The sequence below is a fragment of the Rhipicephalus microplus genome, chromosome X (assembly GCF_043290135.1).
Source record: "Rhipicephalus microplus isolate Deutch F79 chromosome X, USDA_Rmic, whole genome shotgun sequence".
Classification (NCBI taxonomy): Eukaryota; Metazoa; Arthropoda; class Arachnida; order Ixodida; family Ixodidae; genus Rhipicephalus; species Rhipicephalus microplus.
In genome coordinates, this window is record NC_134710.1 from 153,385,793 (window position 1) to 153,404,331 (window position 18,539).

At 43.1% G+C, this 18,539-nt stretch overlaps 1 protein-coding gene across 1 annotated transcript; it reads right to left on the reverse strand.

The window, feature by feature from the left end:
- Nucleotides 1-1,394: 1,394 nt before the first annotated feature.
- Nucleotides 1,395-17,657, reverse strand: LOC119176896 (uncharacterized). Its single transcript, XM_037428237.2, has 4 exons — nt 17,560-17,657; nt 15,317-15,406; nt 4,182-4,483; nt 1,395-1,753 (listed from the first exon to the last, which is right to left on the reverse strand). Exons 1-3 carry the CDS (start codon nt 17,569-17,571, stop codon nt 4,199-4,201), a joined length of 387 nt encoding a protein of 128 aa, XP_037284134.2. The 5' UTR covers nt 17,572-17,657; the 3' UTR covers nt 1,395-1,753; nt 4,182-4,198.
- Nucleotides 17,658-18,539: the final 882 nt, after the last annotated feature.

Genomic DNA, 18,539 nt, shown 5'->3' on the forward strand with positions numbered 1-18,539 from the left:
TTACTTGTTGAGATTTTTTAGCTGCGCGACAGTTACTGCGAAATTCACTTTTCACATTATACTTCGTTTTGTACTCTGTCTGTAATAAGATCACTCATTCAACTTATCTCTGAACACTTGTCACAAAAAAAAGGTGCGCCAGAGAAAAGGGGTGGAAGGGGCACACGCAAGAGGGAGGACTGACAACTGATTTTAACGCGAGAGCGTTAAAGAGCTCGTTTCGCAGTAACTCCGGCATCAGCATCGGTTTCAGCGTAATTGGTAGTGAGCGAAAAATTATCAACTTATGCGTCATTGAAAAATCGAGAACGATGCAAATAAAATGAATAAATGATAAGAATCCAGGAGCAGAGTGGGGACCAAACCAAGGTTGTTTGGGTCGAAGTGGGGATCAAACCCGGGTCGTTTGCGTTGCAAGCGGATGTTATACCGTAAGCCCATGGCTCTTCTTTTGAAAATAGTGGAAATAACTACCTTGATTTGGAAATGCAGTGAAAGTAGCTTTCATGCTTCACAAACAGTTGTGTCCTGTATACATGCTTCACAATGCAACATGAAATATTGTAGTAATAATGTGTGGTAATAGCGTCAATTGCCAACCGGCGTCAGAATGTGTGATTATGATAATGGCTTCGAGATTGAAAGCCGGTACCACACTACAGAAGGCACACATGCTACTGCACATATTTTTTTAAGGCCGCATAGAATTACATCGCAAATTCGAATAGGTTTCACGCAGTAAGTGTTTGGAAGACGCATAAGGAACTGGATGTCAGTATCACGTTCAAATCCTAAAGGCGAAGCTTTAGAGTCCCCAAATTTTCCTATCACAGCAATGCATCAAATATGCGCCGCTGTAAGTAAAATCACTTGTGAATTAACGCTTGTGCTTGTGCTTAATCCAGCCCTGTCTTTTCGCGCTGTATTTTCTTTACAACCCAGAAAACAAAGTGTACTAATTATCTCAACAGTTCCCGTGGAGAGTCTTGTAAGTAACTACTTGACTTGTCGTGTTGCCATCGAGCTAATCTATCTAGCAATGAGATTACTTTATGCATCTTGTGAATGATTATTCTACCAAGATTTTAGAATATAATGAGATCTGCGTCGGAAGCTATCGCTTCCTTCTTCAACCCATCCATGGGGAGTAGGTGCAAAGCGTATCGCCAGGTCGACCATTCCTGTGAGCACAGGGGTCGCTCCACACAGATTTGAACGCTACCTCTTAGCATCAATAAAGGTGAAACTAATTTGAAAAAGGAGGAAAAACGAGAGAAAAAAGGTATCTCATGACTCTAGTGCGCGTGCTGCAAAGTGATAATTTGCTTGACAATGACTCAAGTCATCGTCTGTATATAGGTATGTCGATGCGGGAACAAAAAGTCATTGTTGAATACTTTTTGTTTTAGGTATTGTTTGACAATACAAATGTTTATTGAACAAATATACGCCGTGACAATAGCAGAAATACAAACACAATGGGTTGAGAGTATGAGGAAAGGGGTGAAAAGAGGATGGTTTCCTTGCTTAATGTTCTTGCAGGAGAGGACCAACAAAAGCGAAGAGTCTTCAGCGGCAATGCCAAGTGTCATGCAAAAGCCATAGCATGCTGCGAAACAGCTGCGGCGCATTGACACGTCGAACATGGGCTTTGGCATGAAAGCGAGGGGACGACCAGGCGAGCACCCCTCGAAGCATAGAGGATCACTGCGCAGAGCTACGACGAAGTTCCCGGAAAGATTCACAAGACCACCTGGAAACCAAATGTGAAAGACAGCACCACAGATTCAAGAACTAGAAATAATGTGACGGTGCGTACACTCATTTAAAAAAAAAACGAAACGTGCAATGCAAGTGAAGAGGCTCAAATAATGCGAGTGATGTGTACGCGTAATGAATTGGGGCAGGTTTTGGCCATTCAGTCATTGCGATAGCATACAGTAATTCTCGTATTTTTATTACGACGGATGCATTCAGTTTGTGAAGACAGCACTCGAATAGATAACATAGCTCCTGTGTATTACTTTAGCTGGTAAATTGACTATGCTTCGTCTTTTGTGCGCACTGCTCCACCTTCGTGGACTTTAATGCCAGTTACATCTTCGGAAGAAAATAAATAAAGCAAAAAGAAGCAATCACGAATGCGATAAGAACAGTTGCTTAATGCCATCACCAAGCTCGCAAAAAACCCATTAATAAAGTCTTCAGTTGTAACATGGTTGTGTGTAGCTTTCCTCGCCAAGTGCACGAGGTCTTGCGCAAACAAATCGCCCATTTTTCTGTTCGCCCTCTAATGGTGCTACTGAGCCATTTTCATCATAATTGGCACCGACGGAGATGTGACGTGAAACAACTCCCCCCTAAATCTCCTCCTGCCATTACGGTAGGGCCTCTGTTCTCACAGTTCGTCCAGGAAAACATGTGCACGTATGGCACAGCCAGTAAACGGCGTCACGTAACGTGTAACAACCTCACCACTTCCGCCCCGTCGAGGGCTACAGATTTTCGCAGCGAAAGCTATTAAGAGATCAAAACACGGTGATGCGCGGCGCCGTAATTGACCGCCGCCGCCGGTGTCCGTAACCAGCATCGCACGGAAAAAAAACTTAGGAGATATAAAACAGCCGTGACACAATAAGACTAGGACCCGGGTCTGCTGCGTGACAGACCAGTGTTTTACTACTGAGCCAAGGCAGTGCGCGGACAGCGTTTCTAAATCGGACTTAAATAGGCTTGCTTTCGGGAAAGGTATCGTGTTAATATGAGTAATAAAGCGTTTTACAACATCAAAGGAACAGCCAGGCGTCACACATTGCGAATTACGTAACGAGCGGTGCGTCCGATGCTCCAGCCCATAGGAAAGCTTGTTCTTGACCACCTAATAGCTGTGGCACATAACCACTTCAGGCATAATTCTTCATCGTCGTCAGCCACTGCATAATAAATTGCACAGAATTCCAAACAAGTGCGTAGCGGATTCAATGCGTCTGCAAAGGTTGACGAAGGATATCAAAGAAAATGCTGGTCTACAACCCAAAAATTATGATGATTTATGACACAGTGGGTACACCGCAGTGTGCTTGCAGCAGTTACCTAAAAAGTGTTTAGAAAATGCTCTGAAAGGCCACTCTTCCAGCTGTTGGTGCGAGTGTGCTGAGCGTTCCGAGCAGCCCTTGCGTTTTATTTTTCCCCACCATCAGTGCGTATAATGGTGGATTGGTGTGCTACGTGTGGATAGAGGATATGTTGCATAAAGCACGTTTGACAAACGTGGGATGTCACAAAAAAGGGAAAAACCCGAAAGCTGTATGCTTTCAATGATTGGCCTATATCAGTTCAGAAAAGCGAAAATTCCGTAATGTCCATGTTCTCATGTTTTTTCTTTCTTTTTCTATTTCCGTAGCTTGAAAGAATGCAAGAACAACTTGATTCTGCGTTTATTATCTTTTTAAATCTGTTTGGACGAAGTTGCCTTTTTAATAATGTTTCGTTTTTATGACCACACGCAATCTAGTCTTCGTAAAGCTATCGTCTAAAACAAATAGTCAATTAAAGTTCTTGGCACTTAGACGTTTCGAGGGCTTCAGTCCCAACCACTACGGCGTCGTATAGCGGAGCATGAGGTCATGACTTGCATTTCCGACCATTGTGGTCCAACTTCAATCGCAGATACACGCCATCACACAGCTGCTTCTGCATGTCCCATGCGTACACAAATACAGATGCCACAAGCAACGCACATACCATATTCTCGATTTCCTGTTCCAAGCCATTTTACCAATGGCTTAGCACAAGTGCATTGAAAATATCGCCCGTTATGCTTGTCGGCAATGACCATATTTAGTTATTTTGTATATTTTTATTTATTTTTTATCTGTGTATTTATTTATTTATCTGTAGTGATAATGGAATTTCTCAGCTGAATTCAAAATAAAGAAACGGTGTGTATTTACTCGCCCATCGGATTGGAACCAAGGTTGTCGAAGATTAAACTCGCTACCTCACTTTCAGTAGGACAACCTCACAGTGACGGCTGCTGGTTATTATGAATGCTAAGAATTGGCATTAATGTCCTGTCTGTGTTTTCTAGCCCCTTCGTAGTCCCGATGCATCCACCTAAGGCAAATGTCACTCCCATTGCTCCCGTGTTGCGCTGACACATTGTGAGGAAGTTCACGCACCGCATTGTAGTGGCAGCCTAGCCGTGAAAGCCTCCGTAACCCGAGGGCACGTGCTTCCCGTTGGCCGAGTGGTAGGGCGCAGCCGCCGGGTAGCTCGTCTTTGTGCCCGGCTCGTTGGTCTTGACCATTGCACGGAAGCCCCACTTGTCGGCGACGTACTCAACGCGCCGAGAGCGCCCGTCAGCGTCAGCCAGGTAGTAGGCCCCTTTGACGCCTCCGTATGCGGAACCGGACTCATGGCGGCCATTGGCGGCTCCATAACCATTCACGATGTTGTAGCCGAAGTTGTAGTTGCCGTAATCCTGAAAAAGGGAGTAAGATTTGCGTTCATATCAACTGCAGAGCACCATGCTTGCTTGCTTGCTCTCTTGTTTGCTTGCTTGTACCTATGTTTTAGCTCGAACCCACTACGGGGGTTCGGCCATTAAACGTGAGATAATTATAAGAGGAAAATGCGAGTTTAAATGCGAGAAAATAATTGAAACGTTGTTAGCTTCGTAAACATTCTTGAAGCACACGAAACATCGTAATGAAAGGAATAATTTACTCACACATGCCACACAGACTATTATACCAAAACACCACACAGGCTACTAAATGTCCCACAGGCCAAACTGCACGAGTCTTTCTCTCAATGTCTTTGTCTTTCTTCACTAGCTGCCTCAGGCCACGTGTACTTCTATCATTCGGCCATCCTGAAGTGACTAAACGTCCTCGTTAAGGCTGTCCCAAAAACGTTATTCACTGATCGCACATCAAAATGTCTGACCATCCTATTCAACTCCTGAATAAATGCCACATTATAGGAACAAGATTAAGAGGGAACAAAGGCAAAATAACACAAAACTACATCAGCACGTGAAGTTCTTCAAGGCACACAGAAGTTCGCCCATTTGAAGCGTAAAACGTGAAAGGAAATGTCGTAGTTTCCGGCCATCTAGACTGGCTTGACCTTGAGGAAAGCCACAACACGCACAATGTCAGTGTCCTCTTTTCTGTACTTCAGCTCTGTCGCTTCGTCTAACTCGGGCTTTCGCTTTTGTCCCTTCTGTGGTGATTCTTTCTTCGAATTCGCTCCGGCATTTCCAAAGTTCTTGGCGTCGTCTAGTTCTGTTGGCTTCGGCTACTTCAGTTCACTATCTTTGTTCTGGTTCGTCTGGGGCTGTTCGTTCTTCTTTCTTTGCGCCTGCTCTCTGGCACTTTTTCCCTATTCTTCCAGTGGTTTGTATTTCATTTTGTCATCTTGGTTCGGCTGTCTTTTTGACTTTTCGTCTTCTGCAACCTCGGCCGCTTCCTGCATATTTTTATGAGGCGCCTTTTGTCCCTGGGTTGTTTCTTCATCTTTTTCGTTTTTTCTTTTCTTCTTCGCCGCATTTTCGTGCACTTTCTTCCACCATTGCAGTTTTTACCTTGAATCTCTCCACCTCGCTGTTTGTTCTCGCAGCACCAGGTTGGAAGTACGTCGGCTTTTCTCTGGCGTGGGCTTCCTCGTGTCCTTTCACTTTCCCATTGCTCCGGCAGAACCTTTGGGCTTCGGATATTGGCCCTTCTTCATTGTCAGTGCTTTGCAATCTCCGTAGTTCTGGGCACGTGGCGGGGCTTGTATGAAAAGTGGGCCTTCGTGTCTTCTGGGGGCCGCAACAGGCGCGACTACGGGTTCTTGTAGACTCGGGGCATCGTCTGCTTCCGCCGGGGCGCTTACTGTTGAGAGAAAAACGACGACCTGTCACGTAGACTTCAGTCTCCTGTGTGAAGTGTCGGTCGACGGGCGGCAATGGTTGGCATTGTTCCGTTCCTTGGTTCGCGTCGGTCGTAAATTTTCTTGCCGTGGCAGCACGCAGGCAGCATTCTGAACCTGAAGGTAGTTTGAGGCTTCGGTTACGTGTGCTGAAAACCTCCTGTCATTTCCGTTTGATGCGTTCGAGGTTCAAGATATCATGCAGCAGGTCGTCGACATCGTCATGCATCCTACCCAAGAGCATGACGCGTATTTCACAAGACCTCACCCCGAAAGAACTTGCTCTCGCGTATCGATAAAGTTTAGGTTGAGTTCATGGCAAAGACGCACGTTGGCACGGAAGTAAGCAGTCGTGCTCTCGTTACACTGCTGCACGCGCTCTTGTACCCTGCGTCATCTTTCCGCAAAGCTAGTCTGGCAGACGAAGGTCCGACGGAAATGCCGCTCGAATTCTTAGAACGACGCGATCCGGGAACTCCTTGAACGGTACCAGTCCTTGGAACCTCCTACCAATTGGGACTTGGCTCTTTCCAGCGTGTAAGCAGCTGGCCACCCGTGAAGATTCAACGCTTGACGAATGCTTTCTATCCATTCATGCGCTGCAAGACCGTCTTCGGAACCGTCGAAGGCACTGATGTTCGTGGCTTAAGTAGGGAATCATCTGGAACGTTGGCGCTGGTTGAGGCTGTGCTGCGTCGCCGGGCGAGATCAGTCGTTCCAGAAGAATCGATAGCAGATGGCCCTTTTCTTGGATATCTTTGAATAAGTCGCGGGCCGTAATGGTGTCTTCATTGTCAAAGTCCGAACCTCCTCCACCACAAGTTGGGTTGTCTCTGCGGTCGGTGCGTTGCATTTCAGGGTTTGAGTTATGTTAGCCAGCTACGTAGACTAGGTATTCAATTTTCTCTCCGCGGCGATTGGGTGGTGATGCTACTTCTGAAGTGTTAGCTTCGTAGGTGTTCTTGAAGCACACGAAACCTCGTAATAAAAAGAATATTTCACTCACATATGCAACACAGGCCATACTGAAAGCCACACAGGCTACTAAATCCTTGTGCTGATGACCTCAGATGGATGGCGCTTACCCACCAAGGGGATATGGGCCAAGAATCGCGGGGCAGAATACTGAAATGAAACTAAAATGAAATTAAAGCCAATCTGAAAAATTAGTGTAGAGATAAAACTGCCAACAAACAAAAATGGTTGCTGAGCAAGCGGTCAAACCATCTCTTGTTTCTGACAGACATAGCTACTTATTATAAACTAAAGATCTGAAAAGGTTTGGCTTCACTAGCACGGTAATCTTTTAGTTGCATTGATGTAATTAAACACAGTGGAGCACATATCTTTGTCGCAGTAATCAAATGAAGTGCCGCCAAGGGATAAAAGTACTGGTACATTTACTTGTATTCCTAACTTCTGTAGTGGGCCTTCTATAAATCTTTTTCTGTGATAAAAGATAAAGATTAATAAAAATGTTCAATTGTTTCAATTTTGTCGCTAAAAATGCACAGTGATGACGCCTTGAGTCGAGCTTTGTTAAATAATTTTACATAGTTGGGGAACTGTACAACGCAATCTGGTATAAGTGACTTCTAACTGCCGAGATCCACATCACTGTTTACTCCTGCTATGCCTTAAATGCTCGAAACCTTTATATTTATCCAAATGGCCTATTCCCCATTGCAAACAAGCATTTCGGAACCTTAGCGCTGTCACGTAAGCCGTATCTGTCAAAACTGGGATGGTGGGCCCACTCAGAGATACTGCTGCTAAAAACTCCGCAATTTCGTTCAAATATATTCCGCGGTGGTGTGGTACCCATAGCAAATGCAGTTTTTTTACATTTTTTGGTATTAAATGACGAAAAGTATTCATCAGCTCTGCATCTTTTCTCAATGTCGTCGTCTTTCTTCACTAGTGGCCTCAGGTCATGTGCATTTCGACTATAGTCATCAAGAGAATATTAAAAAGTGAACAACAATAAGGTAATATACGGCTGCAAGGTGTATGTTGCTATGCACGCAGTGCATGCATGCTTCTTTTTGTTTAGCTACTTAATTTTGCGTAATGATATTCTGGACTAACAGCTTGGTGTCATCGCTCTGCAGTGACAATAAATTCGTCTTATAATTGTCCACCCATAAATCAAATAACATTGGAGAAAAGCTGGCCATGTACTTTGGCTGTTTCCTCGTACTGCAGTTCATCCTAAGTAAATAAAATATCAAGACAAAAGTAAATCGTAGCAATGAAGAACTGTTACTAATCAGAGGGAACACACTAGAATCTTAAAAACTTTGTGCGTAAGAAACGGTGTCAATCGGAAGCATGTAAGTGCAAATTGTGCTAAAAGGAGCAAAGAAACATTTTCGGTGCAGTACAAAAACACTCACACGAGATGAATATGAAAAAGTATTAGGTATTCAATAGGAACTATATACTTTTTTTTTCTTGTCGACTCGTGTTAACTTTTTGCTTTTTGTTTCACTTCTATTTTACTCTGTTTACCTATACAAGCTCGGGACAGCAGGTATTTTAGTCTCTCAATGTCAAACACTATCGCATTTTACAAGCAACCAGAACAGGTCGATATAAATTAGAAGCGGACTATAGTAACTAAAAAATTTACCCCTCAACTCTTCTGCGCTCCTTCGTGAGTCGAACGTCGTCTTTCGTTGTATTACTCGCCCTAACCGAGTGAACGAGCTAGAAATCTCCCAGTTCACGTGTCCAGTTGCACTTGTTGACTCGATAATAGGATCGCATTGTTTCGGGGTATGCTTTTTTTTTGTAAAATGCGTAAAGTACAGCGCAAATTAATATAGAGTATAAATCACTCTATGCATGGCTAGCACTTACTCTCACGTTTAAATACACCAATATACGCAATAAAATATGCGAGAAGACGAACGTCACCGCTGTAGCTCAATGAATGGTAAACCATCAGACGCGTTGTTCGAATGTTGTAGGTGAGGTCTCTGCCGGCGCCACCTTGCCTTTTCATGCGTTTCAATTCCTTCACGCTTATATCCTACTTATTACGAATAAATTACACTATACTCTTCACGACTTGATTGTCTTCACATTGAATATTTCATAAAAGTAATTAATGATCCTTCCATTTCCACCAACGCATCGGGACATGTTCTTCCCAGTTTTCAGCTCTTTTGAAAATTTTAGAACGCATATTGCTCAACAGAGGGGCACGTACGTTGCCCAGGGAAAATAATGTGGGCCGTTACGCATAGTGGTTGGAAGACTGAGGAAGCAGTGAAGGTTGTGGCATTTGCCTTCTCCTTTCTCTCCTCCACACCTCGAATTTCCTTTACTACCTCTCGCTATGTTTTACATACTACAAATGGCTGTGCTCGCATTGCTTTTGTCTTTCTCTTTTTAATGTCTGTTTCTTTTCATTCCTTTTTGTCTCTTTTTTTCTTCTCTTTTTTTTCTTTTTCTTTCTTTCTTTTTTTTCTTTCTTTTTTTCTGTCTCTCTCTATCTTTCTCTCTTTTGTTTATCTATTTAACTGTCTTTCTTCTTCTATCTCTTATTTTCTATCTGTCTCTGTACTAGTTCTCTCGCCCGTCAAGTGATCGCATCCCATGTCAGTGAAATGGGCGCGCGTCGTCTGCGAGCAAAGCAGAAGTTGAAGAAGAAGACCCAGGGGCAGCTGCTTACCGGTTTATCATGATAATGATAGTTTGAAGGTGTCGCCACTCTGCTTCACAAAAAGCCTAAGAATTACGTTGCGAAAAAAATCTTCGTGGCCTATTTATGGATGATAATGGCGCGTTCTTCATCAAGTACGTCACTTTTGAAATATTAGATGTTATTGCCAGCTTTTTTTTAAAATACAAGAATATTTACTATACCTTGAAATAGACTTTTTGAAATAGAAAAACAAGACACTGCTTTCTGCACGAACAAGCTTCTCGGGTGCTTGCACGCGGAAATAGGAACGCCCTGTTGCTGACACGTATTACAGCAGTGATACGCCCTGTTCTCACTCCGCCGTTTCGCTGGGTTCTACAAGAACCGACACCATCCAGGCCGAGGGAGGCGCGAGCAGCGTCCGACTCGAGCCCACTCAGCAGACTTGGCACTTCATTTCGCTCATGGTGGAAGAGGTCGAGCATGGCAGTCAGCGATGCTGGTAACCTCAAGCTGCAACAAGCGACGATCCAACAACGTCTCAGACGTTCGACCATCTAGCCGCCGCCTGCGCGAGAATACCGCCTACCGTGTCAGCTGCCGTTCGAGCCTATGCCTGTTTGAGCTACCTGTTCCAGAACCTACAGCACTATCTGTTCATCCTCAGTGGTCGCCAGGAGTACCACGACACGTCGAGCAGGTCCAGAGCGATCAACGGCTGCTTCGTTATCGAGGAGTGTGGCACGAGTTCGGGCACATCTTTCTTCATCTTGCAGCTACATTGGTCAGTCCTTTTGCACCTGATGCTGCTGGTGTGCCTGATCGGGCAGATTAGTTTCGCCTAGTCCATAATGAAACGCAAGAACTCGTTAGGGGAGGTTATCTGGCAGCACATGGAGCATTGTGAACATCCTCGAGCAGAGCGAGTCTCTGATAGCCGGAAAACGCCCCTCGTTGCAGGACTGCATGCTTCCTGCTGAGCTGCAACCTAAGGCTCGTCCAAGTGTACACCTGCCCCGGGACCTCATAAGCGTGCTCAACACGGTGTAACGTCTTTACCAGTTCTTCAATCACTTAGCGGCATAGACAATAGCATCATCCTGCAGTTTAAAAGACGTAGATGGGCCTTAACAATTGACCAGGTGTAATTAGAAATTAACCGTATATTTGGTAATAAAATTGTTAAAACCTTGCGTACAAAATTTGCTATTTATTAAATATGTATTGCGGCTTCCCGTGGGAGTCGACTTCACGTGGGTGTGATATCCGCCGCTGCCAGTAACCGATCTATGGGCTGCCATTATGCAAAGTGGCATAATGTATTTCTGGAAAATACTATGTAATCTGAAAGACACCTCCGAACAGTATGAAATTTTTTTTTTCGTATTAGCGGTTTGAGTGTCCCTTTAAGCCAGTCTTTCAAAACGAACATATCGTACATGGATGGAAGGATGGATGGATGGATAGATGGATGGACGGACGGACAGACGGACGGACGGGCGGACGGACGGACGGACGGACGGACTTTATTTGGTCCTTCGAAACACGTTTAACAGAAAGCACGCCGATATGAAGAAATATTGTTTTCCAATACTTTGCTGATATTCAAGCAACACTGTAATTTAGCCATAAGAAAACAATTGGTCTTTACACACATTTCATGCCACCTAGAAATGTAATAGATTATGTGCGACTTGTGATAGAGCACTTTCTAAGAAAACTGTGGACTTGTTGTATTCGGTAGCTTAATAATAACGTAATTATTTGTTAATTTATTATCAAATATTGATTTTAAAATGCTAAACAAATTAAAGCTAATAATTAAGCGAATTCACGCAAGTATGAGGCGAGTGCTGTGTTGAGCATGCATATGAACCAATCAGTATGACATAAAAGCATCTACTAATGATCCGTCGGTAATGTTTGAGTCGTAAGACACTATACAATATAATTTACCGCGATAGCACTAAAGAGATTGTTTCGCTGAATTCCGGCGTCGGCATCGGCAAGATTAGTTGTGAGCGAAATATCATCTTTTCAGTGTCCTAAATATGCAAACAAAATAAATAAAAAATTTATAGTTTAATTATGGATCTAACCCAGACTTCCTGCGCGGCAAGCATATGTTTCATCACATAGCCGCGGCATTTGTTAGAACTCTACATAAATATCATGTAGCCAGAGGAGTCTCCTTAAAGGGACACTAAAGTTAAATAACAATTTATGTCATAGTGAAAGCTTCATGTATGAAAACGTTTAAAACAACAATATTATCCATTTAAGTGCCCGATTTACCGAGAATATAATCTAACTGAACAAGAACACATGCGCTACGAGTGGGACATTCGCAAATTAATACCGATGACGTCAGAGTTACCCCCTGAACATAATCACTAGTAATAGAACTAGCTGCACTAAATAAAGAACATACTGTGCATCAAGAGACGTAATAAACTGCTGCTTGTTCGTTTCTGTTTGACTAATGGGAAAAAAGAACAGCCGGAAGTTGCTATGGGGAATGGCGCGAGTGCTTCAAAACTTCTATTCTCGCCTGGTTAAGCTGGAGAGGCCGTGCCAACTAGCGGGGCCTACTTGAACCAAGCATGCCTGCCATTTCGGAGGCAATGACAAGAAATTGTTCAATGGCTTTTGTTGCTGAGGGAAACTTCTAGACGCCTAAACCACCGCAGGAAGATACACAGAGATGGTGGTTTGGGCGTCCAGAAGTTTCCTTCAGTATGACGAACCAACTATACCAGCAATAAGTACTTCTAAGCTGTTGTTGCTGCTTTGTCTCCCACTACTTTCGCACTGCTGCTACAGTAGTATCAGCCGCCACGCAATGAACCGGGCAACATTGTGCACAGCAACAGTGACGTGAAAGTTTCCACTAGAGGCGGGTAATTTGCAGTGTGATAACACGATGCGGACTACTAAAACGTAATTTTATTTCAATATAAGCCCTCCCTTGGCACAAAAGTAGCACTACGAGGTTCTGGAATGTTATTTTAGCAACCAACATGGATTTAATTTATTCTTTTAGTATCCATTGAGGCGCATCAGATATTACGTGGCAAAAGCGTAGAATCATGCCAGGCGTCGAAACATGTGAATTGTAAAATGAGTGGGTGTTTTAAAGGCCCACCCATTACAAAGCACTGAGATATATTTCTACGACTTTAATAATCTCCAGCAGAACCATCAACAAGGTGAACAGCCGCGCAGGCTGGTGTGTTGCCCCACGGACGCGTATTGGGCCATTCGCTGATGCTCAAAAAGAATAATTATGGCGTAGTGGACACTTAGCCCCTGAGCTTGCAGTAGGCATTCAATGATACTTTGAAACGGCCATTGTTATGCGCAGTCGTTCTTTTTCTTCCGGCACGGTTGAGCAATACACCGAAAACCGAAGCGAGCTAGCAGTTCTGAAGGCGACGTGCAAGAGATAATATGTTGTGATCTGCTCCTGAAGGAGAAGCTCAAGCATCTTGAATTTTTTTGTTGATATCCTCGTGAAATTCACGCAATAGCTAAGTAATATTTGAAGCGTGTGTATGCAAAAAGTGGTGTTTCGGATGGGTGCAAGCTAATTAGACACATGTATGTGTGTGTGCAAGCCTGACACGTACTAGACATGGGACTCGTATTTTTAAAACACGTATTTTACTTTAATTACTTGGGTAACTTTCAGGCGTAACAATTTATCATTTTGGCATAGTGTCGCCGATACTGACGATGGTCATAGAAATGGCCGTAGCTGCCAGTCAAATCCAATAGACCAAAGAATTCAACATTACAAGATCATATAATGTTATTATTGCAGACCATGGTGCAAATATACCTGCACTTAAAAGAGAAAATTCGCAGATCTGACGCATTGCATGAATGTATGTTATGCGAAGCAGCCAGTCAGGAGCAAATCATGGTGTATATAACACGCATTCCATGACTTACGTGTTACCTCCTGCCATTTATGTTCCTCGTAGAGTCATGCCACGCTGTACCCCTCTTGGTGTATTTGAAGCTAGTGAACTGGACGCAAGCGCACCATGAGCTGGACCTTTAAACGGCGTCGAACATGACATGAATTTCTTGATAACCATTTTATAGGATCTGTTACTTTTGTTTGTCTTAGAGGCACGTCATGCAATGCCAAATTTGGTGTATATCAAGTCATAGCGAAACGAGCGTGAGCGTGCCATGAGCGTGGCATGTAAGTCATGTTGCACATGGCAAGTAATGATTTCCATATTACCGCTTGTCGCTTATGTTCTTTATACAGTCACGTCACAAATTTTTAAATCTCGTGTCCAATAAAAACGTCCGCGTCATGCCACACATGACGTCATGATTTTCATATTAACACCTGCCCCACAGTCATGCCATGCAATACCAAGTTTGGTGTATACCACGCAATCTAAACGGCCGTGAGAGTGCCATGAGCAGGGTGTGCAAGTCATATGACATATGATATGTGCCCACTTCCATATTAGCACTTGTCGTTTAAGTTCATCATGCAGTCACGCCAGTTAATACCACATATGATGTATATCAAGCGAGCGAAACGGCAATCAGCGCACCATGAGCTTGGCGTGTAAATCTTCTTGTATATGGTATGGACGAAATCATTTTATATTACCACCTGTCATAAGGTTGGCCATGCAGAAATGTCTAATCGTAGGACTTGTGAGATATACCAGTTGTGAGATATACCAAAATAGTCATGATTTTCATGATGTGACAAGTCATTCATATTCGTTATTGTCATGTTAATCCTAGTAATTTTGGATACGATTCGGTCTGGAGAGCTCTCAGCCGTAGATAGATAGATAGATAGATAGATAGATAGATAGATAGATAGATAGATAGATAGATAGATAGATAGATAGATAGTTAGATAGATAGATAGATAGATAGATAGATAGATAGATAGATAGATAGATAGATAGATAGATAGATAGATAGATAGATAGATAGATAGATAGATAGATAGATAGATAGATAGATAGATAGACAGATAGATAGATAGATAGATAGATAGATAGATAGATAGATAGATAGATAGATAGATAGATAGATAGATAGATAGATAGATAGATAGATAGATAGATAGATAGATAGATAGATAGATAGATAGATTCAATGTCGCTGAAGTTTTCTAATAAAGGCTTCTCATTAAAAAATGCTAAAACTGTTGCTTGGGCGAGTTGGTTCATGCTTATTTAAACTCCTTTTTTTTCAGCGCAAAAAAGACAGAACTTTTAAAAAAAAGACACACACTCACACACAGCGCTATGTGTGTGTGGGTCTTTTCTAATAGTTCTGTCTTTTCTGCGCTGATAAATCAGTCTGAAAATAGTTGTACACGCATAATTGACCACATCCTCCATAGTTTTTCTTCTTGAGAGAAAGCTATTTGTTCACCATCTGGCATTAACGCGAGTAAACAGTTTTTGATCGGCTGATGTGTTTATGAAAATTCTACGTAATACATCGCTTTTGCATGGTGCAATAGTAGAAGTTCGTGCTTTTCGCGGGCTTAAACGAGCAAACGAAGAACTTGCAGAAAATACGGCAGACTGTGCGACACAAATAACACAATGCATTCGCTCATAATACGACCACGTAGTTTTATGCATAATCCGGGAATACGTAAACATGTGCGCAGATTCATACAAAACATCAATACCTTGAATGGCTCGTTTAAAGTTGTTTCATCTCGATGCTTAAGTAGACAGTACTCACATCTTGTTTGCGGTGGGTCACACTATGTCCTCCATGGCCACCGTAGCCGCCAGCATAAGCCAGAGAGACAAGTGCGGTTAGAGTGAAAAGCTGCACGTAGAAATATTACAACTTTAGGTTTCAAAAGGTAGTAATAAGCTTATAACGGACTATTGCTTTGGTTTTTGCTAAGCGAGGTGTTCACGCCTTCTACATATGTATATGTTTGTGTTGTGGAAGCAATCATCGTTTTCTATTGTCTCTGCAATATACGACCTGATAGAAGACGTAAGAAGGAATCCAAAACAGAGATATTTTAGATTTTTTCAGTGCTATTGAACTCGCAAGCCACCTCATAATAATCTGCACATGTGAAATCTTGAACATTTTGGAATATTTTGACGGGTGAAGCACTGTCGTGCCCACTGTGCGTCTTGGTATAGACCAGATTAACATACCCAATTCTTTCATTTGAACTGAACTGTACTAATTTGATTTAACTTATCTATTGACGCATCCTCGAATGGACTACTAAGGTATTCAGTCCCCAGCTGTGTCATCAATTATGACATGTTAATAAGGTAAAAAACTATGCCAACACATGGCATACAACTGTTTGTATAATTGCGGTAATGTGTCATTGGCGACTTCTCGCGTTAACCCTGAAGCTGTAGCTCAATTCTCCTGAATCAGGGGCAGAGTTAGGATGAACAGGTGAGAAAAGTTGGGGTGTAGAAAGCCCCTTTAAGTTTTCATTCCCTAACACATTAAAGCATCGCTAAGTTTTCATTTCGTAACACATGATAACGCCACTACGTTGTACTCACAGAATGACCGAACTGGGGTTGTTTCAAATGTAACGGAAAACGATGTAGTGTCAGGGGCGAGGAAGATGGCTTTTTTACTTCTCCAAGCTACGCTAACTATTAGCCGCATCTTATATGAGTGAGATCCGGTAATTCTTCACGTCTTGTAGCTATCATTGTTTTGTGTACATGGCTATTTTCGCTTTCTGCCCCATTGTTAAGTGTATTTACCTGGGTGATGAATAAAGCCCTTGATATCACGTTAAGAAATGAAACGACAGGTCCGCAGAATCGTAGCGGCTCTAAGAAAGCAGAAAAGAAGCACAATAAAGGTCGTGTGACCACCATTCCCTTTTTTAAGCTGTTCGAATTTATCATCGTTCTTCTAAATATACAAGTCTATTAGTCGTTTTGCTATGCGCAGCTCAGTTTGAATACGAAGGAAATAGGCAATCGTTTTGTGACCATCCTGATGCATGCCTCCCTCCTTCATGCCTCCTTCATGTTTTTGCCTCATGCCTCCCTCCTTCATGCCTCCCTCCTTCATGCTGAAACTGAGCTTCGTTAGAGCAATACGGCATATATAGCACCAACGTCTCTATCTGCAGTGCTTGTCAATAAAAGTGCATGATCAGTGGCACAAGTGCAGATTACAAGAACAGATATCTATTTGGTTTTCGCATGCACCTATACCTATTTTGCAGCATACGTCACAGTCCATGCGATGCTTTCAACAATATATGTTTGTCGCTGTCTGTCAGTCTCCTTATATCCTTGTATTTCCTGCTTCAATTTCTTAGTTAAATGAAATTATGTTGCCTTGTGTTTCACAGATATGTTTTTTTTTCACTGCGAATTGACGTTATCAATCTCGACAACGTGGAGGTCGAAAGGGCAAACATTTCTTGCAAATATTATCCCGCTACGTTTACACTGAATCATTACCACAGTTCAAAAAACTGCTCTTCGCATGTTCCTCTCCGGTCGACCTACACACAGTTTAAGCCTTATCGTGTGAAATATTTCACATTCCATACTACAAATCTGAAACTAACTCCCCCCTCCTAATTGGTCCTACCATAAACCAGGCTAAATAATAAGTTTCGCGCTCAGACAGGTGCCGACATAACACGTGCACCAAAGTGCGCACATTCAGCAACTACCGTCAGCGTATGGTATACCTCTCTGTCCATCAATACGTCAAAGTGATAACACCGTGAACTCCGACGGATGAATGAAAGTGACAGCACACACAAATTATGCCCCTGACGCCTTCCTGTTGGCTCGGCGACACTTTGAGCTGCCGAGAGCACAGGTAGCACGTTACTAACAACACACCAAAGTGCACCAAGACAGCTTATGAACCCATGCAATATGTAAAAAAAATCAACGTGTCACGACAATGCTCAACGATTGTTGAATGCGGTTTTGTCCAATAATTAGCCGCGTTAGACTTACCTTGGCAATCATTTTTCTTAATCAAGGTGCAAAGAAGCTCCTCTGTAAACGCACAAGCACACAACACCACAAGAGCGGCACGTGGAACCAAACTTCCGGTGTTTGGCGTGGCTTCGCTAGACCTGCCTATATATATCGAACCGCATGGCTGCTCCGGGGCACCCACTTTCGCGCCCTTACCCGAGGTGGCTAATCGACACTCAAGCAGCGCCCCTTTCTCATAACCTCCGCGTCATTTTCTCTTTTGCTCTGCCACTGCAATTTCATGTTGCTGTGACTTTTGCCTATGTTTTTGTTTTCCCACGCCCGGTTCGTGCAGGTCGATCGGCAGTGTGCAGTGCACTTGTCCCGCCGCTGACCGTTACGTCGCTAACACGGGTGATTTTGCTGCCCTGTGCGTGGCACAGCCTGTTTCCTTTAAAGAGTTGCCTTGCTCAATAGAATCTCAATCCTCCTCTTCTCGGAGACTTGGGCGAAGAGAACTAGGGTGACAGTGGGGAGCCCGGTATTATTCCGGCCCTGCATTTTTGGACATTCAATAACAGTGGTTAGAGAAGGAGGCATCTTTGGACGTCTGAGCTGGGACACGCAGTTTACTATGCCTCGATGCTTTTGTTAAAAATATGTAACGTGGTATGCAGGTCACCGGTAAGAATTTGACAGCGCAATTACACACCACTCCGTGTAGGAAACAATCTTTCATAACTGACCTTTTCAGTGCCGCTGTGGCATGGGTCGTTCCTACCAGCGGAAAACACTTTAGTAGATGTAGGAAATAATAAATCATTGCTACAGTGTGTTGTTATTGACACCATCATCGTCATCGTAGTTCAAATAAAATAACTACAAAAACATAGTTGTGGGTATTCCTAGGGTCAACGATAGGCTTCTATAATTTAGGAATGTTCTTTTAGAAGGAACAAACGAAAGTAGAAGGGAAACGTTCAGCAGATAACACTGAATGTGGGAATCGATTTCCT